General features: G+C 33.5%; 1 protein-coding gene across 1 annotated transcript in view; it reads left to right on the top strand.

Annotated features, from left to right (window-relative positions):
* The window catches only part of LOC133180736 (sialomucin core protein 24-like), a 49,019-nt gene extending 24,576 nt beyond the window's left edge, over positions 1 to 24,443 (top strand). Inside the window, exons 4-11 of the mRNA XM_061315205.1 lie at positions 1,565 to 1,654; positions 1,747 to 1,830; positions 10,160 to 10,270; positions 12,921 to 12,977; positions 14,955 to 14,972; positions 15,172 to 15,192; positions 18,203 to 18,223; positions 20,732 to 24,443. Of these exons, the coding sequence (XP_061171189.1) occupies positions 1,565 to 1,654; positions 1,747 to 1,830; positions 10,160 to 10,270; positions 12,921 to 12,977; positions 14,955 to 14,972; positions 15,172 to 15,192; positions 18,203 to 18,223; positions 20,732 to 20,934 (605 nt within the window). The 3' untranslated portion in view covers positions 20,935 to 24,443. The remainder of the gene's footprint in view (positions 1 to 1,564; positions 1,655 to 1,746; positions 1,831 to 10,159; positions 10,271 to 12,920; positions 12,978 to 14,954; positions 14,973 to 15,171; positions 15,193 to 18,202; positions 18,224 to 20,731) is intronic.
* Positions 24,444 to 26,143: the final 1,700 nt, after the last annotated feature.

Raw genomic sequence — 26,143 nt, 5'->3', positions numbered from 1 at the left:
ATATTTAGCCATGTACAGATTTGAAGATACAACAGTAAGATCTCGGTAATCTAACCCCCCCCCCCCCCTTTCCTGCACAATGTTCCTGTTTGAAGCAGTGTACACATTACATTTGAAAATTTTAAACAGAGCCTAATTTAATCAAATGAAATTATTTTCTTTACTAAATCAAAAAAAAAAAAAAAAAAAAAAAAAAAATGTATAAATCAAACAATAATAAAAAAGGAAGAGAAAATCAATCTGTTAACAGAAATCATACGCAATTTAATCAATTTTTTTTTTTTCAAACATAACTGTGAAACTGAGTTTATTTGTCAGTAATAAAGTCAGTAATGGAACATCTTTTTAGTATCAAACTATAATTGTAAAAACATTAAATGCTGTAAAAAATGATGAATTACAAATATAATTTTTTTTTTCAGTGCATAATTTAGGGTCTAGTGAAAAAAAGTTTAACGATGATGAGCATTTCATCGGGCGGGTCACATATTCATTGACAACTATTAATTAATTACAACTGAACATTGAGTATTTTATCTGTTAATATAGTTCTGGTGTAGCGAGTTTTAATCATAACTTAATCTGAATGATTGTAATCCTTAACTACTCGTTGATTAATCAGTAATAACTGAAATAAAGTCCAAGAGATTCCGAATAGAAAATCCATATCGAGGCCAAAGCGTGCGAGAATCTTGTACAAAGCATGTGAGAAACGTGTAGAAAGCATTTCGTGCAGGCTTTCGTGTAAACCGTGCAGCCTTTCGTGCAAAGCGTTTTGTGTAAACCGTGTAGCGTTGCGTGCAAACCGTGTAGCGTTTTGTGTAAACCGTGCAGCGTTTCATGCAAACTGTGTAGCGAGCGTGTACCGTTCGTGCAGCGTGCGTGTGGGGTAGTAGCACGTTTCAGGGTCTGTATGAACTAAGTCTTCAGACACAGGCATACTGTATAAAGGGATTTTTTTAACAACCATCTAATTTAATCATCATCAACAATGGTCTTAGCATTGCTAATCAAAGCACTGAAGGTACTGATGGGAGTTAATTTTAATCCCAGTTCAAATCAGTTTCAACCTTTGTTATATGTGACTGCATTTTAATCCTGTTCACATCTTTTCAAAGTATAAACAACATGGACACTTCATGTTTGGTATGAGAGTATTGAATGAAAAAGGTAAGGGGGACTTAGTTCATACCTGCTTAATCTTTTGAAAAATGGGAAAAAGAAATTCTTAAATGAATGTAAAACAGATAAAAGAAAACACACAAAAAGCATTCAAAAAGGTTACTGATAATTGAAAAACAAAGGATAAGTGTAAATCTGATAGGATACATGTATGATAAAATTCATGGTCAATTCGATGCAAAATAGGAAATGATAGAATTGTCAAGAATAATGTTGTATACTGTGTTGTGGAAGTTTTCAGTAAGCCTTCTGCTTCAAACGTCCATTCCATGCTTTGCCTGTAAGCATTGCAGAAGTGACTACTACTGCTATAAAGGGAAACTTAGGGGGGAGGGGGCACATGAATGTGTTTTCTGTTGATGTTATTTTCATCCACATGTAGGCTGCCATAACCTCAGCGACCCAGCTGATAGGAAGATAGCAGTAGATGATTGTAAAGTGAATGACACTGTTATAGACCAGAGAAATACCTGTAAGTATTAAAGGAACCAAACATTTATTTTGTCTTCCATATATACATATCTAGGTCAGCTTGCTTTACACAAAATTTTATGCTAATTTCAGGCACTCCCCCACCTGAAACAACAACTCCTACCCCCAGCACCACTACTGTAACACAGCCAACAACCGCAACACCAACGCCTGCAGGTGAGATCAGACCTTAGACTAGTTTATTGACAGTAAAATATTCCATCTGAAATGTTTCCTGTCGGCTTTGGGTTGGGCATTTAAATACTGTATGTTGTTTTTTTTTCCCCATATTACTTTTGCAGGGCTTTCAAAAAGAATTAGAAACAGGGTGCACTTTTATGAAAATACGAAGTACTTGTGGAAGTGATTTTAATCAAATATGTTATGGAATTTATCTCCATCAAATGTTTTGGCTGGTACAATCATGATTTCAGCTGGGTAAAATACTGGGTACTGGTATATTTTGAAAGACCCATTTTTGCCCTTTCATACTTGCAGACAATTTTACCTCAAAGTCATTTTATTAATATTCTCCTGACACAGTTGTGGTTTAAAAGAGTTAATGCTGTCTTCTTTAAATTCTCCCGTAATTAATTTGCCCACTTGCAATGAGGGCAGAGGGAGTGAAAATAAAACTGGGGTAAAACTTTTGTTGTATGCTGTAATAATCAGTCAGGGGTGAGACTGAAATCCGTCATTTTTGAAAAATGATGGATAATCGTCATATTTACTAAGTACGTATTTTCGTCATTTTTGTCAATATGACTTACTATCATCATATTTTCTTTTTCAACTTAATTCTTCTATCCTGGTTACATAAAAGCGAAATTTGAATTCACCGCTGAAAGAAGAGTGTTTACGCAAGTTTCATTTCATCTGGGTCACTAATTACTGCCGACCACGTGCGTTAGAACATCAACATGGAAGGTGAAAGTTATTATTTAGCGGTAAAATGTCGAATTTTGGTAGAACTAACTCGCCATTTTTACATGGCTTTTAGCCCTATAAAAACATATAGTACACCGTCTGGAAGAATACGTACTTGTAGAGAAAAGTCTCGACAAAAAGTTAAAGCCATAAAAAAGTAGTGCGCCCCGTAAAACAAGCGAGATATTTCAGTGCGCCCAGACCCTCCATTTTGAAAAAAGACGGAATATTGTCATTTTCGTCTTCTTTCCTATTTAATGCAAATAAATTGACAAATAACTCTTCCACTCTTATTTTTGCTTGGGAAATTTATACTGTCAACATAACCAGTATTGTAGTCAACTGTATTAGAGAAATGAAGTTAGTTTACGATGTTTTTTGTCCTTTTTTCGGTTGGTGGATCTAACATTTTTCCAAGAGAGGTAACTCGGTATTCTAGAAACACTCTAAATTTTTATGACTGTTTTTCGTCATTTTCTTAAAAATGACGAGTTTAAGTCATAATAAAAATTTTATTTTATGGCTTAAAATCGTCATTTTAAAAATGACGGATTACAGTCTCACCCCTGACTGATAATGAAGCTAATTGATTTCCTGACCTTGGAGTGTTCTCTAGGCACAAGTTTCAATATTAACAAATGAATGTAGTCAAAGTCAATTCATAATACAAATTTATTGACCAGATAAAAAGGCAACATTTCACTTGTTAGACTCAAGGAAAATATGTTGCCTCAAGCTGTAGGCTAAGGGCAACATATTTGAGAGTTCAACAATCTGTTGACCAAATCTTTGTCATTTACAATGTTATCATGCCATACTTATAAAACAGAAATATTTTAGTATTCTCTGTAAACATGGTGAATAATCTCGACACCCAACTTGTGAGCATTCACATTTGGTACTAAGTATATATTTTCATGTTGATGAAGTATTTTTGTAGCATTTCCATCCCAACTAACTATTAGCTCTGTGTAGAACATATTGATTTACACAATCAGTTAAGTTTTAGTTGCTGCTTGTGACCTATATACAGTGATTGGGAAGGGCTTGCGCCACGCGCCGTAGTCACATTGAAGTGAAAAATGGCGCATTAAATCAATCAATGGTGGCGCCAAGGTGCGCATTCAATTGTTAGCGATGTTATTTGGAAATATTTTGTGTACAACTTTCTTACTTGTTTTACTTTCGTTTTAAATGCAGTCAATTTTAAAACAACAAATCTCATTGGTTAAACCCCATCAAAAAACTGCTTCAGGTTAAACAAAGCACTTCACTAGGTACATTACTTCATTCATTTGTAGGATAGTGTGGTGCTCAATCCAAATTTTGACGTAATTTAACACAAAATACGGGTAAATCACATTCTATACAGGTTCCTTTAAATTTGCTGCATTGCATATGTTAAAAATTAGATTAGGTTAAATTAACAAAAACATGTTTTCTTTCGTTTTTCATATTTTGTTTGTCATTTTATTATTTCTTAAAATGGCCCTTCAGAATATATTGATGGCCCATTCATTTTCAAATTGGCCCATTAAAAATTTTGACTGTTGCGCCATAGTCCCATTGACCTTTTTGGCCTTCCCAATCACTGTATATAATCTGTATGAGTAACCATATTTTCTGTGTGAGTGGTCCGATAAATGTTTTGTAACACATCCATGACTGAGTATCTTAAACGTTCTAGCTGGACTAACATTGAATTGACAATACTTCTAGGTTAGCACGCTACCAGACTTTGTTTCATACTTCATCTGACCTTCAGGTATATTTTTCAGATGAATTACCAGGTTAGTTTATGAATTCTCTTGTAACTTTAAGGCTTAGTCTATCTGGACAGCTACAGTACCTGGCCATAATACAGTACGCAAAATGGACGCCGTTAAAATTAAAATTAACATACAATGTTTTTCCTCTTCATTTTATCGATTGTAATATGATAAAAAATAATGACAACTACACACATCCATACATGAGCGTTATATCTGATATCACACACATAGGAAGTTCCGTAGATTTATTTTTAGTACCATAACATATGTAAGTCAAAATGGCTCCGAGGGGGAAAGACCTTTCACTCGAGCAAGAGCAGACTATAATTAAATTGAATGAGAGTGGTTTAAGTAGCTGGAAAATTTTGGAAATTAATGGAATAAGTCCAAATTCCATACAGAAGGTTGTTTGACGAAATGCTGAAAGGGATTTTATGGAAAACAGAGAAAGACTAGGAAGAAAATGATTGGTGGGCGAAAGAGGTGATCGTGTCTTGTCAAGGTTGGTGAAGAAAAATCGTCGACAGACTCTGTCAGATTTAACTGATAAATTTAACAAATCTGTACCACAGAAAGTGTCTAATAGAGCTGTAAGAAGGAGATTAAAAGAACAGAAATATCAAAGATGGTCCGTTTCAAAGAAAATAACAATCTTGAAACCGAATCGTCAAAACCGTGTTTTGTGGTGTCGATCAAAATTAGGGTGGACAGTGGAGGAAAACTGGAGTCAGGTCATTTTTACTGATTAGATGAAAGTTGTTTTAGGAAAGGACAGAAAAATTTACGTCTGGAGAAAACCTGGAGAAAGATTTCAACCTGATTGTCTTGGACAGTGTAGTAGTCATTTGCCCCGCTCCGGCATATCGGCTATGTTCTGGGGGTGTTTATCTTTTAATGGTGTTGGAACTTTGACTGAAGTAGAAGGAAATATAAACTCTTGAGAAATATATTTCAGTCCTAGATTATCATTTGTGGCCTCTTGTTGCAAAGGAATTTCCTGCAAATCCATGGATTCTACAGGAGGATAATTGTCTGGTGCACCAGTCCAGAGACACAGTTGAATGGAAAACGACAAACAACATCCCCACACTTACATGACCTAGTCAATCACCAGACATTAATAAAATAATTGAAAATGTGTGGAGGACAATTAAGATCAGACTGGAACATCGCCTGGATGGAATTCAAAACCGCGAAGACCTAGTGCGTATTGTGAAGGACATATGGGCCGCTATCAATTTGAAGATGATTAGAAAACTGTACACATCAATACCAACACGATTACAAGCTGTAATAAAAGTAAAAGGTTACATAACCAAGTATTAGTAAGGTAGGATAAATTTTAATTTTACATCAATTTGAAAAAAAACAACATTCAAAACTGCAAGTATGCACATATATTTTTATAACGGCAGCCATTTTGCGTACTGTATTATGGCCAGGTACTGCATTTTAAGAAATGTATCTAGGGATGCACACTGGTCAAGTGCTAAATCTTTCTTTAGTTTGTACATTTTGTAGGTAAAGGTCTAAACAACTGATTTTCACAGCAAACATGAAATCCTGCACACTCTGTTGTATTTGTATTAATGCTGGAACATTTCCATTCTCTGCCATATCATGTAGCTGTTTGGTCAATACTCTATAGTACTGGTTAACCGTTTACTTGGTCAGAACAATAGTTATTGGTTAGAAAATCTGTATTCTAATGCAACTGTTTTGAAAAATGCATTTTGATTGGATAATACACTGATGATTGAGGCAGGCAGTTTATCAAGATTTAACGAGAATGAATTAAAGCTTTTGATTGTGACATCATAAGAGAATGACGCAAAAACAATGCTTTGTGACATATTTCATGTAACAAAAACCCAACAAAATAAGACATAAACATCAAACAGAAAAAACATAAATTGTATTAGAATGGGAATAACTACCTTCTCATTTGTTATTTGCAACTGTTAAGGTTTTCCATCCCTAATAGGACCTAATTCTCTATCCTTAAATATCCATCACATATATAATACTCTGATATTAATTCAAAGCATTTTACAGTAGAAAAGGATTAACCAAGAGAAAGTTTCAAATATGTAATTAACTAAGCAGTAATTAATTAACAGAAATTGCATTGAAGTCTATGAAGACAAGCAATTTTTTAAAAATAAAAATTCAAATAATAAGAATATCAATAAATACTGTGGTGGAAAGATGCATTAAATCATTTGAAATAGAATGACAATTGAAAACATTTTTTTTACCGTGTAGGTTTTCAGAAATTAATTTTTACTACTTAAAAAAAAGAGGGAGATAACTCTTCAACAAAGGTCAAGGTCATAAATTAGGACACATTCCATTCTTACATACTAATAGTAATAAATGGGAATTATGTCTAAATAAACTGAGTAATCCACCCGTACACATCTGTTATGTATTCAATTTCATTGAATCTGACCGTTCACAGTAGCTCAGTCAGTAGAGCGCTCACTCCGTGATCGGGGTCATGAGTTTGAATCTCGGCCACGACTGACCTAAGTCGATAAAAAATGGGTAGCAACTGTTCCTTCGCCATGCGCTTGGCACTTTGAAGTGAAAGTTGCGGGTCCTTCGGATGAGACCTTAAAAACCGAGGTCCCGTGTCACGGTAGGCGTTGGCACGATAAAGATCCCTCACTGCTCAATGGCCCTGAGTGCCGAGTATAGGTAAAAATTTTGAAGCCCTTCACCGGTATATGGTGACGTCTCTATATGAGTGAAAAATTCTCAAATGGGACGCAAAACAACATACAATCAATGATTGAGTCTGAGGCTATTAGGGATGGAATATACTTTAATGCAATTTAACAGTCGAAACATCTGTAAAACTCAGTTTGCGACTGTTAAATCAGCATTAATGGTCGCAAATAACAAATGCCAAGACTGTTATTCCCTAAATTTGTTAGTCGAAAAAATAAAATATATATAAATTCGATGAAAATTCTTTAAAATTCAATTTTAAAAACACTGCATTAAAGTTGATATGCATGGTAAGTTAGTGTATTCACATATCTGGAGATAAGTAAGCCTCTGCGGATTGAGATCATTCGGGTACATGTAATTGGTCAGTTTGTGAAGTGTTAAGTACATGTCGTTATCCCGTCTGTGCTGTATTTCTTTAATGATATTAATTAAATAACTGTCGAGTACTGTGAACTGATAATAAAGTGTATCTTATCCCATCTAACCTTTGCAGTTATCCAGTGATAGTTCAGATTTAGGTCTGATTATTTGGTGACAATGCAGTGGGAAATGACCAATGTCTCTCATTTCTCATGCATATCTCATGGTTTCTGAAATTTTTCATTGCTAATTTGCAAATGAAGTAAAATTTGTAATTTAGTTTTCTGAGTATACAAAGAATATTGTTATCGTCTTTTTTTTAGTCTACTTTTATATGAAAATATATGTAGTTTACTTGAAAAAATATATTTTTTGTTAAGAAATTATGTATCTTAATAGGATTAAGCAGTAAATCTGTCAGAACATCTTACGGTTAACAGATTAGCAGTGTTGTATTCCATTGCTACCTTAATCTCTTCAGTAATGCTGTTTTCAGCTCTTGTTCCTGTTCCTGTGGAAGGTTTATGTACCATGTTAAGGCACCATACTTCAAAAGAAGTGGTAGTGTTGCTTTGACTGGGACTGCCCTTCTTTAGTTGAACTCATCTGTCTATAGTCTGTATGGGCAGCATAAACTTTTTGTTTGTATTTGCTTTTCCCTTCAGGGACTGCATCAGTCTGCATCCATCTTCAGTATTGGGGATGTCAGGGAACTTCTTGTATTGTTTCAGCATAAATTTTATCCTAAAATTCTAAATCAGGACCCCTGACACTGATTCCAAATCTATTCATTAATGTAGGTTACAATAAGTACTCATTGCTCCTAAATTTATATACTCTTGGTTCTTTCATTCTTAATATTATTAAGTACTCAATAATCCAATTGTAAGATAAAACCTCAAATAACACAAAGTATCGCTTATATTAATATCACAAAAATAAATCAGCCGTTGTTCAGGAGGACATGAATATCTCTGGTGGTCAATATAGAACATGACTAACTTAAAGACACCCCCCCCCCCATCAGTAAGTCATGTACCTAGTGGTCAATATAGCACATGACTAACTTAACCCCCCCCCCCCCAATCAGTAAGTTGTGGTCAGTATATCACATGACTAACTTACCCCCCCCCCCCCCCAATCAGTAAGCCATGGTTAGTATATCACATGACTAACTTAAACCCCCCCCCCCCAATCAGTAAGTTGTGGTCAGTCTGTCACATGACTAACTTAACCCCCCCCCCCCAAATCAGTAAGTTGTGGTCAGTATATCACATGACTTACTTAAAGAACCCAATCAGTAAGTCGTAGTCAGTATATCACATGACTAACTTAAACCCCCCCAATCAGTAAGTCTAGGTCAGTATATCACATGACTAACTTAAACACCCCAATCAGTAAGTCGTGGTCAGTATATCACATGACTAACTTAAAGAACCCAATCAGTAAGTCGTGGTCAGTATATCACATGACTAACTTAAACCCCCAATCAGTAAGTTGTGGTCAGTATATCACATGACTAACCTAAACCCCCCAATAAGTAAGTCTAGGTCAGTATATCACATGACTAACTTAACCCCCCCCCCCCCCCCCCAATCAGTAAGTCGTGGTCAGTACATCACATGACTAACTTAAACCCCCCAATCAGTAACTTGTGGTCAGTATATCACATGACTAACTTAAAGACCCCAATCATTAAGTTGTGGTCAGTATATCACATGACTAACCTAAACCCCCTAATAAGTAAGTCTAGGTCAGTATATCACATGACTAATTTAAAGACCCCAATCAGTAAGTCTAGGTCAGTATATCACATGACTAACTTAAAGACCCCAATCAGTAAGTTGTGGTCAGTATATCAGATGATTAACTTAAAGACCCCAATCAGTAAGTCGTGGTCAGTATATCACATGACTAACTTAAAGACCCCAATCAGTAAGTCGTGGTCAGTATATCACATGACTAACTTAAAGAACCCAAACAGTAATGCATATACCTGTTGGTCATTATAGCACGACTAACTTAAAGAACCCCCCCCCCATTATCAGTCATTTATCTGGTGGTCAATATAGCACATGACTTACTTAAAGACCCCCCTCCCCCACCCTCAATCAGTAGTCATGTACCTGGTAATCAATATAGCACATGACAGACTTAAAGAAACACACCCCCATCATTAAATCATATACCTGATCAATATAGCACATGACTATACTAAAGACCCCCCATGAGTAAGTCATGTACCTAGTGGTCAACATAGTACATGACTGACTTAAAGAAAACTTCCAGTAAGTCATGTATCTGATGGTCAGTATACAAATATGTAGCACACAACTGACTTACAGAAACCCAGGCTACCACTGTATAAAGTTGTGTACCTGGGACCCGTTTTACAAAAGAACTTATGATTAAGACCAAAATTTAATTCTGCTTATAACTTTTTAATTTACATCATATTAAAATGTTTTTAATCTTTTTAAAAGGAATATAGTAAGATATTTTTAGGCTAGCAATTTTAAAGAGAATCATCAATTTTGCAAAATTTTACAATCAACTTAAGTTTTTGGTCTTAGTCGTAAGTTCTTTTGTAAAACGGGCCCCTGGTTATTAATTTACCTTGGTGGTAATTTGGGTTGTAAAGTGTCTTAGAATTGTTACTATTTTCTGATAATATAGAAGCATGTTTGTAAGATTTTTGTTTGCATTTTTAGAAACTTGTCAAAACTACACCACACAAGAGGATTGCTGTGGAGCTAAGGGGCTGGCACTTAAATGTTTGTATGTCAACTGTACAACAAAAGAGAACCCAAAAGGAACAGCAAGTAAGTACCACTTATCTCAGTAGTGTTCATATCTCAAGGAGATGTCTCAGTAGTGTTCATATCTCAGGGATATGCCTCAGTAGTGTTCATATCTCATGGAGATGTCTCAGTAGTGTTCATATCTCAAGGAGATGTCTCAGTAGTGTTCATATCTCACGGATATGTCTCAGTAGTGTTCATATCTCACGGAAATGTCTCAGTAGAGTTCATATCTCAAGGAGATGTCTCAGTAGTGTTCATATCTCAAGGAGATGTCTCAGTAGTGTTCAGGTCAGGGGTTTTATTTTCTCTTTTTTTTGCCCTTTGTGCATGTTGTGCAGTCTTGTACATGTAGTTGGGTATGTTAGTAAATATATTCCACGAAGTAGGTATTATTTTCAGTTTGGTTGTTGTGTGTACAAATGTATTTGATACATACATGTACTATGTATGATTATTTATGGTTGATGTAAGGTTTTTCCTTATGAAACTGCTTTAAACAGTATCTATCCAACATGTCAAGTCTATCATCAAAAATCTACAAACTCTTCAAATGATATTTGGTCATACAACATGGAAATAATGTATTATTACATAATATAAACATAAAAAATCAATCAGGACAGAAGATGCATCAAGTTAGAGGGCAATTGAAAGTATTTACTGCGTTCTGTATTTTTATTGACTTTTTAAAAATAGATGTTGTTGTAAATAGTTCTAATTATATTCAATAATTAGTCACATTTAAAGAAACAATTTAGTAGACCTGGGTATCGCAATATGTATAGTGCAGTCATCGTGAAAAGTTTATCTATTCACTAGCCCAGGAGCTCTAAGGCTCAAGCGATTTTACTAGGTCCCTCAAAAAACTACTAGCCCACACTAATTGATGCTCTTCAGATAAAAATTAGTAAAGGGTACTATTTCATTTTCACTATATAATATTAACGTGATTAATTCCATTTCCTCTGAATTTTGCTCTTCATTTCAGATATCATTAAATAAATCGTGGTTTAAAAAACATGATATTACAATAAATTTTTTCTGTGTTCCTGAAAGATTTCAGGGATTGAACATTTTTTCATGTTTAATTAAGCATAAGTCATACATGGTTTACTCTACTTCACTACTTCAAAAGATTACATTATTTACTAGTCCGATTCAAAATTTAGTAACTTTGGGCATTGGCCAACCAACTTTTGGACATGTGATATTATACATATATCACATGGCTTTGAGGGTGACATACCAGAATGTTTGCCCCAAGGTGACAGGAAAGTCCTGGAGTGTTATGTCACCTGATGCCGAAGGCAGAGGGTGACATAACACTCCAGGACTTTCCTGACACCGAGGGGCAAACATTCTGGTATTAAGTCACCTGAGAAGTCATGTGGTATATGTTATATAACATTTTTAGCTCACCTGAGCCAAAGGCCCAAGTGAGCTTTTCTGATCAAAATTTGTCCGTTGTCTCTGTCGTCGTTGTTGTTGTTGTAAACTTTTCACATTTTCATCTTCTTCTCAAGAACCACTGGGCCAATTTCAACCAAACTTGCCACAAAGTATCCTTGGGTAAAGGGGATTCAAGTTTGTTCAAATGAAGGGCCATGCCTTCTTCCAAGGGGAAATAATTAAGAATTTGTGAAAAATTAATGGCATCATTAAAAAATCTTCTTCTCAAGAACCACTGAGCTTGAAAATATGAAACTTATGTGGAAGCATCCTCAGTTAGTGTAGATTCAATTTTGTTCAAATCATGACCCCTGGGGGTCGGGTGGGGCCACAATGGGCGATCAAAGTTTTACATAGGAATACATACTAGGTTAAATCTTTAAAAATCTTCTACTCAAGAACAGCAAAGCCATGATTGGTCATATTTAAATGGAAGCATCCTCAGATAATGTAGATTCAAATTTGTTCAATTCATGACACCCCCCCCCCCCTCTTTATATTTAAACTTTTCAACCTTTCAAGACTGAACTGATTTCTGCTTTTTTCTAGCCATAGTGCTCAGGTGAGCGATGTGGCCCCTGGGCCTCTTGTTATATTAAAAAATCGTCTAGAATTGTTTAAGTTTAGGCAAATAATCCAAAAATGCTTTCATGACATTAAGAATTGCGCTCCGTTGTTACGTTTGCTTAGCAACCGACGTCATGAAATCTCGAACCCGAGCTACAAATGCGTAACATAAAGACACGTGAAAGTGATCGGGAGGGTGTTATAACTGTTTCCGTCGGGTGATATAACTGTTTCTGGTGTGTGACATAACTGTTTCCGGTGTGATTCAGCATTCTTCAGGGTTTATAGTGAAACTTATTACATTTGTGGTATAATAAGAAAACTTCTTCAAAAATGTTATATAACATGTTTACCTCCAACATGTCCAAAGTTATAGGGTATATAAAAAAATATTTCAATATCTGTTAACTAAAATGTATTGATATAAACTGCAGACAAATCAAATATTTTTTTTTTTTTTTCTTTTGGTATTTGTAATTTTTTCAAGTAAAATAATGAAAATTAGCTCTAATTGTATTGCAAACATACCTGATGATACAATACCTTTATCATACACCTTAATGCATGGTCAATAAGATTGATGTATCACTGTATTGCTAGAATTAAAATTCCTGCTTAGATCCCATTAATCTGGTCTATTTTTGTTTTTCAGGGTGCCTCAATTCTACCAATAAGGCAAGCCTATGTACTCCAGCATCTCAAGTGATTTGTAAGTATTGAGGAAGGGTCCGAGTATAACGCTTCCCCAACATTTAGGTTTCTTCATGTTCATTTTGTCCCAAATGTATTTTCTAAACAATTAGGGTTTAATGCTATTCTGATTGATTGCCTTTCATGGATATCACAGTTGGAAAATAATAAACTCAATCAGTAAATTTATTGATGAATCCTGAAGTGGATATTTTACATTTATTTATTATTTTGGTTCAGTTTTGTCTTCCCCTTTTGTTATACATGTTATATGTGAGTATGTCGTGATAATCTGTTAATATAAGGCCATCTTTTAAAAAATGTTTCCTTGCCCTCTCTTGACTTGGATAAAAAAATTGGGTAGGTAGGTAGGGAGAAAATTTTTATGCCCCCCGGATCGAAAGATCCCGGGGGTATATTGTTTTTGTCCTGTCTGTCTGTTTGTCTGTTTGTTTATCTGTTTGTCTGTTTGTTTGTCTGTTTGTCTGTTTGTCTGTCTGTCTGTTGTCAACTTTAACCTTGCCCATAACTTTTGATTGGTTGGAGCTATGACTTTCATATTTCACATGTGTATTCCTTGTGACAAGACCTTTCTTTAGGTACCATCATATTTGACCTTTTGACCTTGACCTTGGAGTTTGACCCACTTTTGCAAAATTTTATGAGACTTTAACCTTTGCCATAACTTCTGAACAGTTGGAGCTTTGGGTTTCAAACTTCACATGTGTATTCTTTGTGACAAGGCCTTCTTTTGGATACCAACAACTTTGACCTTTTGACCTTGGACTTTGACCTACTTTTGAAAAACTTTAACTTTGGCCATAACTTTTGAACATTTGGTGCTTAGGGTTTCAAACTTCACATATGTATTCCTTGTGACAAGACCTTCCTTTGGATACCAACGACTTTGACCTTTTGACCTTGACCTAGGAGTTTGACCTACTTTTGAAAAACTTTAACCTTGGCCATAACTTTTGAATGGTTGATGCTAGGGCTTTCATACTTCACATATGTAATCCTTGTGACAAGATCTTCCTTTGGATACCAACCACTTTGACCTTGACTTTTATTTAAAAAACTTTAACCTTCACCATAACTTTTGAACAGTTGTATCTAGGTCTTTCAAATTTCACAGGTGTTTTCCTCGAGACAAGATCTTTCTTTGGGTATCAACATTTTTTATCTTTTGGCCTGGATTTTGACTTGCATTTGAGAAACTTTAACCTTCGACATAAGCTGCCATACAGGGGCATCAGTGTTTCACAAACACATCTTATTCCTTTATTGAAAAACACTTGCGAATATGAAGTTAAAATAGTTATTAATGGGATGAGAAAACTTTGAAATGATTAAAAAAGTTATTGTTTCCTGGAGGTTAAAAAAAGTTTTGAGTCAGGCCTTTTGTAGTCAATCGGTTGGGAGAGGGCAAACAAACAATTTTGTAAAGATGGCCTAATAAAGGATTTCTTTCAGTAAAACATATCAAATTAAGAGGTCTATGATTATACCAGAACTAAGACCAACATTCATATGTTTGATTCATGTTTGAATTTGAAGTGTTAATGTTTGGGGTACCTTGGAATTTTACAATTTTCAATGAATTGGTTAAATTAATGGATAAATACGTGTAGATAACAGGACAAATATATATACATGACTGTATAGTTGTTTCTTGTAACATTCCCCAAAACTCAGGGGTCAGTAGGTATGTTTTTTTTTAATTTATTTTTTGGGGGAAGGGGGGGGGGCTAATGTAGGATTTCACTCATGGGACACCCAATATTTGATGAAGCACATGTGTCACAAACAAAGTCAAAACTCATGGAAAAAATGCAAAAAAAATGTACAGGTAACTCGAGATAACTCAAAGTCTGTGAGACTGCAGAAAATCAAAGAGATCAAGAGTTTGAGTTTTCAAGAGTCCTGACAGTAAGCTACTTTTAACAACTGTAAAGACTTTTAAGTTAATGACTTCTCTTTCTTTTTGTTGTTTCAGGTGACAGTAATCAGACAAGTAAGTATAAGGGAAAAAAATTTAAAAAAAAAAAAGGCCTTTAAGAAATTGAAGTTGTGCAATAATGTGGAACAAGTGATTTTGTTAAATCATTACTGTCTAAGTGATGGGTTGAAATATTAAAATTATTTCATATATCTCCATTCAAAATAATTAATGATATCAATGTTCAAATGATCACAATTCATTTCATTTTCAGCTACCACAGTAGCACCAACAAGTAAGTCTAATGTTGTAGTATATGCAATCTACATTAATATCTTTACCATAATTTTTAGCTCACCTGACCTGAAAGCTGTAATGAGCTTTTCTGATAACCCATTGTCTGGTTATTGTCTGTTTAGCTATCCGTCTGTCTGTAGACTCTTCACATTTTCAACTTCTTCTCAAGGAAAACTTGGCCAATTTTAACCAAAGCTTGTACAAACCATCTTTGGGTAAAGGGTATTCTAAATTGTTCAAATTAAATAAAGTGCCAAGCTCCCTTCCAAGGGGATATAATGAAGAAAAGGCAAAAAATAGGGTGGAGTCATAAAGAAATCATTTACTAAAGAAATGCCAGACCAGGAAAGGTGAAACATTTATATGTGGAAGCATCCTGATGAAGTTTATATTCTAAATTGTTCAAAGTGGGGGGGGGGGGGGGGGGCACAATAGGGGATCTCAGTTATATATAGGAGTGTATAATAGGAAAAATCTTTTAAATCTTCTCATGAACACTGGTTAAGAAAAGATGAAACTTATGTGAAAGTATTCTGGGATAGTGTAGATTCTAAATTCTTCTAATCATGGCCCATGGGCTGTAGGATGGGGCCACAATAGGGGATCAAAGTTTTACATGGAAATATATAGGTCAAATCTTTAGAAATTTTCTTCTCATGAAGACCTAGACCAGATGTGAAAGCAACCTGAAGTTGTTCTAATTCTTAATTGTTTAAATCATGGTCCACTTGGGTAGGATGGGGCAACAATAGGCAATGGAAGTTTATTGGAAAAGTTCTGTTCTCATAAACAACTGTATCAGAAAAGATGAAACTTATATGTGAGAGCATCATGGTCGTGTAGATTCAAATTGTTCATATTGTGGCCCCTTTAGTAGGGTGGGACCACATTAGGGGGTCAAAGTTTTACATAGAAATATATAGAGGAAAAATGAAATATTTTGGGAAAAAATCTTTAAAAATCTTCTTTTAAACCACTGGACCAGAAAAGATGACTCTAACATGAAAGTTTTCTGACATAATGTAGATTCTAAATTGTTTAGATCTTGGTCCTCTGGGGTAGAATAGGGCCACCATTGGGGTCAAAATTTTTCATAGGAATGTATACAAGAAAAAATCTGAAAAGTTGAAGCTTCTTATAATGTTGATTCTAAATTGTTTAAATCATAGCCCCAGGGATATGTTGGAGCCACAATAGGGAAGTTTCATCTTTGAGTGTATAAGTAAACATTTTCTCATCAGTGTAAAATTTTATATAATGCATGTATACAGAAAAAGAATTTTCTTCTCCATAATTGCAATGCAGTGTTGATCATATTGATACTAAAGCATCTTAATGGTGTGTGGATTCAGAAACCCCTTAGAATTAGGGTCAGGCCATAATATGGAGTCATTATTTTTCATGGGAATATGAAAATTTCTTAATCTTCTGGGGGTCGTAACATGAAGGGTACTTAAGTCTAAGACCATGCTTAAGTAGGACTTAAGTACAGTCTTAAACTTAACACCGTAACTAGAAACGTGCTAAGATTTGACAATCTTAGCAAATCTTAGACGTCCGGTAGAGGTGACTTAAGTATGTCTTAACTTTCTTAAACATATATTTAGAACTATTTAAGGTTGAGTTTCAATGTTAAAACATTTCCCTATTTATATTATGCATTAAATAATAATTTTCCGTATTTAATATACTGGTATAAGAATTTTTGTTTTTCGTCGGGGAGGGGGGGGGATCACTAATTCCAATATCACTAATATCACTCTCTAAATAACATACATGTGAATGCAAAATACTTTTGGGATACGTTTGAAATATTAGTGGGACCTAGGTTATTAACACTAATCGTTATAAGTAAATTGTATACAGTAATCATGGATTTGTTCGATCACTGTGAAAAAATGAGATAATCTAGATTTTAAAAATTGTCGGTGAATTAAAGGAAACTAATAAAGATTTCTGTAAATTAGATTGAATGTAGAACGCAACAAGTGAGGATTCAGACAGGGTTCACTACAGTTCGATCAAGAGAGAGAGAGAGAGAGAGAGAGAGATTGTTAATAAGTTGGAGATATACGAAAAATTGTTTTCTGAAAACAATTCTTTTCGATCCCTCATTAAATTGTAAATAGGTATATCATAAAACGTTGCAGTCTTTGCTCGCTGATATGGGAGGAAAAAATTCAACATGTCCCTATTGTTTTGTATTTTTTTAAATTAGAGTTTCAATTTCAAGTAGTACATAGATGTTCGGTTATCATGCCATGTCCACGAGAATGACAATTTGAAAGCAAGTGAACATTTGTCAAAACAAAAGAATAACAACAAACGGTAATCTGAAAACATCGCAGTCTCGAGTGATAAACAATATTCAGGTGTTTACAATGAACCACTATTGCCACTTTGTGATCGTGCAATATTTGTTTTCAAATATTCAGAATAATTTAAACTTTATTATATGTGTAATAAAAATGTAACTAAATCATTTTTACAAATATATATACTTGTAAAAATAAATTGAAAAAACTAGGATGATTCATAAAAAATATTTTGAACATAAGTTTGACTTAGCTAGACCAAGCTAAGTCCGTTTTATGTTACAGTTTAAGACATGCTTAAGTAGTACTTAGGCAGGTCTTAAGATTGCACCTAAAAGATACTTATGACCCTACTTAAGTCAAAAACTTAGCAAGCTTTATGTTACGACCCCCTGGAGAACAACAGGGCTAAAGTTACTTAGGTGACATTTGAGGCCCAAGGGCCTCCTGTTTAGTTTTACTTTTAGTATTGTTTTTTAGTATTTTTTTCTTAGGTAACAGCAATCAGACAGGTAAATGGTATGAAAAAAAAGAAAAAAAAGAATGCCTTTAAGAAATAATGTGGAACAAGTGATTTTGTTAAATTATTACTAAGTGATGGGTTGAAATATTAAAATTACTTCATATATCTCCTTTCAAAATAATTAATTGTAATACCAATGTTCAAATGATCACAATTCATTTCATTTTCAGCTACCACAGCAGTACCAACAAGTAAGTCTAATGTAGTAGTATATGCAATCTACGTTAATATCTTTTACCGTAATTTTTTAGCTCACCTGACCTGATATCATAGCTGAAGTGAGCTTTTCCAATAACTCATTGTCTGGCATTCATCTGTCTGTTTGTCCCTCCAACTGTAAATTTTTCACATTTTCCATTTCTTCTCAAGAACTACTGGGACAGTTTTAACCAAAAATGGTACAAAGCATCTATTGGGTAAAGGACATTTTAAATTGTTCAAATGAAGGGCAAAACTTCTTTCCAGAGGGAGATAATCAAGAAAAGGCCAAAATAGACAAGTTAAGAAATCTTCTCCACAAGAACCACTGGACCAGAAAAGATGAAATTTGTGTGAAAGCATTTCGAGATGGTGTAGAATTTCAGGGTTTTTTTAGGGGTTGTAGGGGACCTGTATTCTGCCTCATTCCCAATGTTAAAAAGTATGTGTTTTTCCAAATTTCACGAAAGAAAGTTCCCAAAATACAATTAAGGACCCTCTATACACTGATGAAAAATATTTTTTGGACTTTGGGAAAATTATATAGCGTAAAGGAGGATGTTTTGAAATTAACTAATTCATTTTTAATATAGGGAGCATGCCTTTTTCATCAAGGAAAAATCTTCAAAGATAAGGAAGTAATTATAAATAAAATTTGCTTTTGCTTACACAAATGGAGAAAATACATGCAAATAAAGTTTTATACTACTCTATCTTGGTCTAATATGATGTTTAGAATACTTGGATTTATTTTAAATTATGTCATACAGTGCAGGTTAAAATTTATTCTATTTCTATATCAAATGATGGGTCAGTCTAACTACACAAAAGTACCCTGAAATTAGGGTGGAGTGTAGAGAGGGTCCTTAAACCAAACAAATGTGGTTAAAAAAATGTCCAAACTCAGTACAAGTAACATGTATACCAGGAATACTGTAGAGCAGGTTAAAATCGCGGTCAGAAAGGATGGCGATTTGTTTATTTTGTAGCAAATCACATTCATTTGAATTCGTGGAAAGGAAAAATTATGCAAAAACTTTCTCAGCACTTGTGCATTGTATCAATTCTGAACCCAATTTAATATAACGATGATGAATCACCAGACTGATCCTGATTTGAAGTCAAGAAGTTGATACATATTCAGTTAAATTTTCTTTTTCATTCTTTTCCATTTTTAGCTCACCTGAGCTGAAAGCTCAAGTTAGTTTTTCTGATCACCAATGTCCGTCGTCAGTCATTCTGAAAACTTCTCAACTTCTTCTCAAGAACCACTGGGCCAATTTTAACCAAAGTTGGTACAAAGCATCCTTGGGTGAAGGGGAGTTTTTAAAAATTGTAAAAATGAAGGGCCTAGCCTCCTTACAAGGGGAGATAATCAAGAAAAGACAAAAACAGGGTGGGGTCATTAAAAAATCTTCTTCTCAAGAACCACCAGGCCAAAAAAGCTGAAACTTACATGGAAGTTCTGGGGAAGTGTAGATTCGAAAGTGTTTAAATCATGACCCCAGGGGTAGGATGGGGCCACAATAGAAAATCCAAGTTTTACATTGAAATATAGAGAAGAAAACTTAAAAATAAATCTTCTCCTCAAGAACAACTGGGCCAGAAAAGTTTAAATTTATGCGGAAGCATCCTTGCATAATATAGATTCTAAATTTTTCAAATCAAGTTCCCTGGAGGTAGGGTTTGGCCACAGTTGGGAATCAAAGTTTTACATTGAAATATATAGAAAAAAATCTTTGAAAATCTTCTACTCAAGAACCACTGGGCCAGAAAAGCTGAAATTTAAGTGAAAGCATTATTGGGTAGTGTAGATACTAAAATGTTCAAATCATGATCCCCTGGGGTGGGGTGTGGCCACAATATAGAAACCAAGTTTTACATTAAAAATAAGGAAAATAGCTCTCAGTGAGGATTAGGCTCCAATGTCTTTCATGTGTGTTAAGTAAATTTTGTTTAGATGTACAAAGCATACATGTATGTAATGTAGAGACTGGCAGGTACATTTTGGGTACAAAGAGTTCTTATTTGTAAACAATATAAATTTTATTTTGATTCAATAACAAAAGTTAACGATAAACTAAACCACATTTTGCAAAAAGTTGTTTCTCTTTTTGGGTCAACCAAAAGGTCAGTGGGGAATTAAGCAATGTTTCTCTTCTTTACACAACCAAATATTTGGGCATGCTGTGATAAATTCACTGTGTTAAAAAAATTCTTTCAATGTATGGGTAACCCCCATCCTGGGGCAATCAATAAACAAGATCCAAAAATTATTTTTGAGTCAAATGACAAAGTTACAAGCTTGAAATTACAAAGGGCAGTGTGAGATTTCCCCAAAAGTGGTCTAAAACTTACCTAACTTTTGAAAAGTGTGGATTCAACTCTACCCTGTTAAAGTGTAAAAAATCTGCACTTTCAATTAATGACACTAAAAATAGAAAGTCATTTCAATAGTATTGTGTATGAATACAGTCATTGTATAATTATTCTATTTCTAGCAACAGGTGGTTCTACAAGTACAACTTCAAAAGCCCCACCAACAACTCAGGCACCACACACAGGAACCACCCCACATGGTCAGCACTTTGATGGGGCCTCCTTCTTTGGGGGGATGATTTTGATGGCTGGCCTGTTTGTCATTGCATTTTTTGCCATAAAGTTCTACCGAGCACGCAAGGACAGGAGTTACCGCACTCTGTGATTTTCAGCCAATCAAATCTGATTTTGCCATTCAGCTCTGAATTCAGGATGTTTATTCAAAAGAATGGAAGTGGGGGACTTAAATTTTCATTGTTAAAATCAATTTCAATTAATATATGAATAATAGCCTGTATAAGAGGAAAACTGGTGCTTCTCTGAAAATAGAAATGCATTTAGAAGCCAAAATAGAGACAGAGAAAGAAAATCTATTTTTACTATGGACACTTGCTCAGCATTGCACTGTATATTTTTATAATGCTCAGATTTATAAAATTGTTTAAACCTTTATATATATTTTTTGGCAAAAAAGATGCTTTTTTACAGGACTTTTTTTTTGATTTGGCTATTATAAGGGTAAGATTTAAGACATGTTTACTTATTAGATTAGTTTGCTTGTTGAATTGTGTGCTCTAGTTGGTATATCTGTTGTTTGCTCTTCCAGTTCACAAAATTATCTCAAACGCATGTTCAATTTTAAACTACATAGACACTGTTTTCATGTCTATGCATGTTTGATCTGATGTTAGTAAGATTTGATCTGATTTGGTTTTAAAAAGCATTGCATCTGTTTAGTTGGACAGGATTTAAAAGTATTGGTTGATCTGATTGGTTTTTATTGATAGGATCAAAGTAATGAACGATCTGATTGGTTTATAAGTAATGGTTGATTTCATTGGTTATAAGTAAAAGTAGATCTGATTGGTTTATAAGCATTTATTTGTTGTATCTGATATAATGCATTTGATTGGCTTTCATCTTTACTGTATTGGGGTTCATTTCAACACTTTCTTGGTTGAATTTAGTAGTTGACAAGCAATATTGCTTTAACCACAGAAAAAAGAATTTATTATTTTACTTTGTCCATTTCAAAGTTTACTTCTTTGTGAAAATTAAAAGAATTGAATTTTTTTCTTTTGTACCATACAAAATCTTTTCTTTGGGATGACATGTAATTTGTGTGTAGATAGGTTCTTGTTTTTATATAGCAGAACACATACACAACAAAACTGTCATAACAAGCTTTTCAATTACACTATAAATGGCCTATATTTCCAATTTTCATTGGTCTTTAATATTACTTTTATTATTTTGCAGTGTTTTTTGAAAAAATAAGAAATAAAAATACTATATGCATTGATTCATAATTAAAGTGCTTGCTATAATATTTACTGTTAATGGATATGTAATTTTATTTTTTGGGTTATAGTTTGTATTTTAAGACGTTGATGTTTTGGAGTGTGATTTTGATTATTATGAGAGGAAGTTTGAATGGGAGGGGAAGATCAGAATTGGTGACAGTAACGTATTATCCTACACTGCTGTCTGTCATGGAGTCAAACTGGTGACACTATAACACATTCCATGTAATCCATGTTTTATTGCTTTGTTTTCATTAAATCACAGTCTACTGATTTTAAAAGTAAGAGCTAAAAATTAGCTTGGACCTTTTATACTTTCAAAAATTACCCAGACATTACTTTGAAATATTTATTTCTCCTTTTATACAGCCAAAAGTTGTATTTTCATTGATATAATTTTTGATCTCTGAATGTTTATAGTTTGAGTTAATGAACATGTCCATGTGTACAAGGAATATCTGGTATGTGAGATGATGAATTGACAAAGTTCAGTTGATAGATATTAATATATAATCATGTATACTTAGAATTAAGTGCTATGGGGTTATTATTCAAGTGCCTACATTTCATCACATTTGTCAGAATGATAGTCATATATTCAGATTTGTTATGATATCTTTATCTTCAAGAGGTGTAGAAAATCTGAAGTAAAATGATTTGGATGAGCATGTTTACTTGGTGATTCTTCACACACACGTATTCCAGAAACTGCCAGATGTCGAAAATATAAAATTTAAAATTGGTGAAATATTTGAAATTTGGAAAAAAAAAATTTTTTTTTTTGCAGGAAGTATCTCATTTTAAGCCCATTTTGTACATATTCCAAAGATGTTTGAATTAAAAAGATAATTGCCAGAGAAATGATGTTCCTGATTCAGAGTGAGTTGTTTATTATCTGTGGGTCAGGGTTATTGAGTTACTTGTATGTCATCAGTGTGACACCACATTTATCACATAGTCATGGTCTGTATGTTTGTGAATGAGGCATATGTAGAAACAAATAAAGCCTTATCAGAATTTATTTAAGGGGACATGAGCTAAGGGGAGATAACACATTGCTGTGATTGACAAAAATAATTAAATTTAATGCATGAAATCAATGTCTTAATTCATGCTAATGGAAATTTTTAATTCAATTTTTTTTTGAAAAGCATAAACTGACATATATGAATGTCTCAAATTTTAGTGCACTTTCGTACTCATAATAAATATAGAACTGGCTATTCTGTTACAAATATTCAATAAACTTGTCCTTTTCACCCAGTAAATCCATCTGATTATTAGATACTGTAGCTCATGCCAGTTTTTGATGACTTGTGTAGCTCATGCTGGTTTTTGGTGTATGATCTTGTATGCCTGGCTACTTACTGTGTGAGTTGTGTTACCAGAGGAAAAAGATATATACACCATTGAGACACCTTTCTCTCTTCTTAAGGTGTACATATGTATATTTTTGTGTAATTATAAATTGTATATAATTTTTTTTTTCCACTGGTCAAAGGTATGACGTTTGTCGCTTTTGTTTTTAAATGTGGTGATCATATCATTTTTATTATTAGCACGTAATGAGCAGCTGGTGAATAAAAAGCAATATTGTAGGGAAACTTATGTAGATGTATGAAAAATTATTCTAAATTCCAAATCAAGCATTACAACACTTTGATTGAATTTATTTGATTAAATGTATTTAAAGATTTGAATTCTTTACATATAATCTTCAAACATTTTTATTCACATGTACTATTATGGTGAATAGTATAAATTTTTGTGTTTCTTTGAATTTATTTTATTTATGTTTAAAAGAGAGTACATTTTCCTTATTGAGAATTCTAGAAATATTAGCTGGTAACTTTAAATTTTGTGCCCACTATTGAAGTCAATAAATCCTCATTGCCCATTGACAAGCCAAATTCCTCCTTCTCTTTCTTTGGTTTATTTCACAAAATTATCATTTATATATAACACAGGCTTTCCTTTTTTTTTTTTTTATTAAAAGAGCATGGGTAAATGATTTTTTCAGGTGAAACATTGGTCTTCTAAATCAGGCTCTTTTATTTTAATGGGAATGAAACAGATATATAAAACTTTTAGATAAAATGGTGCTAATCCTAAAGATTCTGGGCATAGGGACAAAATGTAAAACCTTAAAGATTACAGTTGCTCTAATTCTCTAAGAACAGAAATATTGTGTTGTACATCTGAGGGAAGATTTAAAGAATTTATGTTTTATTTTTTAAAGATGATACATCTTTGTGTTATTATGTATTACAGATTATAATTCAGTAAGGTTATCTGTGCTTATACCTGTTTCCAGTTTGCCATTGTTAATTAATGCCTAGTTAATATCATTAAAAATTTGTCACGACAGATATTTTTGTTTGTTTGTTTTTTTCAGTAAGAAGAAAAATAAACTTGAGTTGTTCCCTTTATATTTTTTTAAACAGTAAATTAAGGGGTTTTTTTCTTTTGGAAATGTTGCCAGATGCCCAGGTATGTTAATCATGTATAAAGGAGATGGGTGAACATGACCAGCGATAAGCCTATAGTGTGACAACCATGAAGATGAAAAATTAAATTTCAATTATATCAAAATTTTCCTTGATATTTCGTCTAATATTAAAATATACTTTATGTAAAATCTCTACAATTTGCAAAAATCCTTCAAAGATTGAAATTATTTCCCTGTGAAATATTAGACACACACTAAAGCGGGCAAAAAGAGTCATTTTCTCATACTATAACACTATTTTTCGATATGAGTGGGTCTTCGCTCCACCTTTTAGAAAGTTAATCCTCAAAGTTTGCATAAAAATGTACATTTGTTGGTTACCAAAAATATGGAGCAATGACCCACTATACCTTAAAAATATACTTTTATGACATAACATTCGCATCTTTTCGAGAAATACTTGAAGTCCATTAAGTCAAGGGTCATATCACAAACATGATTTAAATGCCACTATTCGTCAGGACTTGTGTAGTCTAGTGTTTAGCGTGCTAGTCTCGAAAGAAAATGATATTCAGGATTTTTATTGCTAGGGTTCGAACCCCACAAATACCACATTAATTTTTTTAATAAAAGAATAAATTTTGCCGAGAAAATTTTCCTCAGAAAAGTTTTGTTTATCACAATTTCATAAATTTCAATAATGAGAACTTTACTCTAAATATTAAATTCACAAAAACATGATTTTTGTATTTCTGAGGCTATAGGCTTTCTGCACGCTATGTTCGCCCATCTCCTTTGCTAACAGTACATAAGTGTACTTGCAACTTAAGTTCAACTAGAAATATGTCCAAAGGACGTGAATGCCCAGCCGATTGTATATTAGTAATACAACATGAAAATTTATATTTGTGCATGAAGTTTGATGAGAATATCTTGGATAGTTTCTTTAAAATTAAAATCTAAAATATTAGATATAGATGATAAATTCTCACCAAATTGTGTATAAGTGCATAAGCTTACATAAATATATTTTTAAATGGCTTCTTTAAAACTAACCAAAATGCAAATTATAGAAAAGTGAGGTGAAGGTCACAGGATTGTGCAAAAGTTTTTGATGCAGTTAAATAGCTCTCACTAATACGTATCAGCATATTAAGTTTGATAAAAAAAAATGTTGAATGGCTTGTTTAAAATTGAGCTAAACACTTATACAAAAAAGTGAGGTCAAGGTTGAAGGAAAGGTCAAAGTAAAAAAATGTTGATGCAGTTGAATAGCATAAATCATTATGTATCAGCATATGAATTTGATTAAACTATCTTGAATGTTTTTTTTTTAACTGAGCTAAACACTGATTTAAGAAAAGTGAGATCAAAAGAAAGGCAAGGTCAAAAAATGTTGATGCAGTTGAAAAGCTAACATCAGTATGTATCAGCATATGAAATTTGATTACACTATCTTGAAAGTCTTTTTTCCAACTGAGCTAAACGTTTATTAATGAAAAGTGAGGTCAAGGTCAAAGGAAAGTTCAAGGTTCAAAAAATGTTGATGCAGTTGAATAGCTCTCATCAATATTTATCAGCATATGAAGTTAGATAAAAATAACATAAATAATTTCTTTGAA

Source organism: Saccostrea echinata, unplaced genomic scaffold (genome assembly GCF_033153115.1).
Source record: "Saccostrea echinata isolate AGI-Se365-2 ecotype Australia unplaced genomic scaffold, CSIRO_AGI_Sech_v1 ptg000007l, whole genome shotgun sequence".
Classification (NCBI taxonomy): domain Eukaryota; kingdom Metazoa; phylum Mollusca; class Bivalvia; order Ostreida; family Ostreidae; genus Saccostrea; species Saccostrea echinata.
The sequence above is the reverse complement of the archived record's forward strand: the minus strand, read 5'-3'. Positions and strand labels throughout refer to the sequence as shown.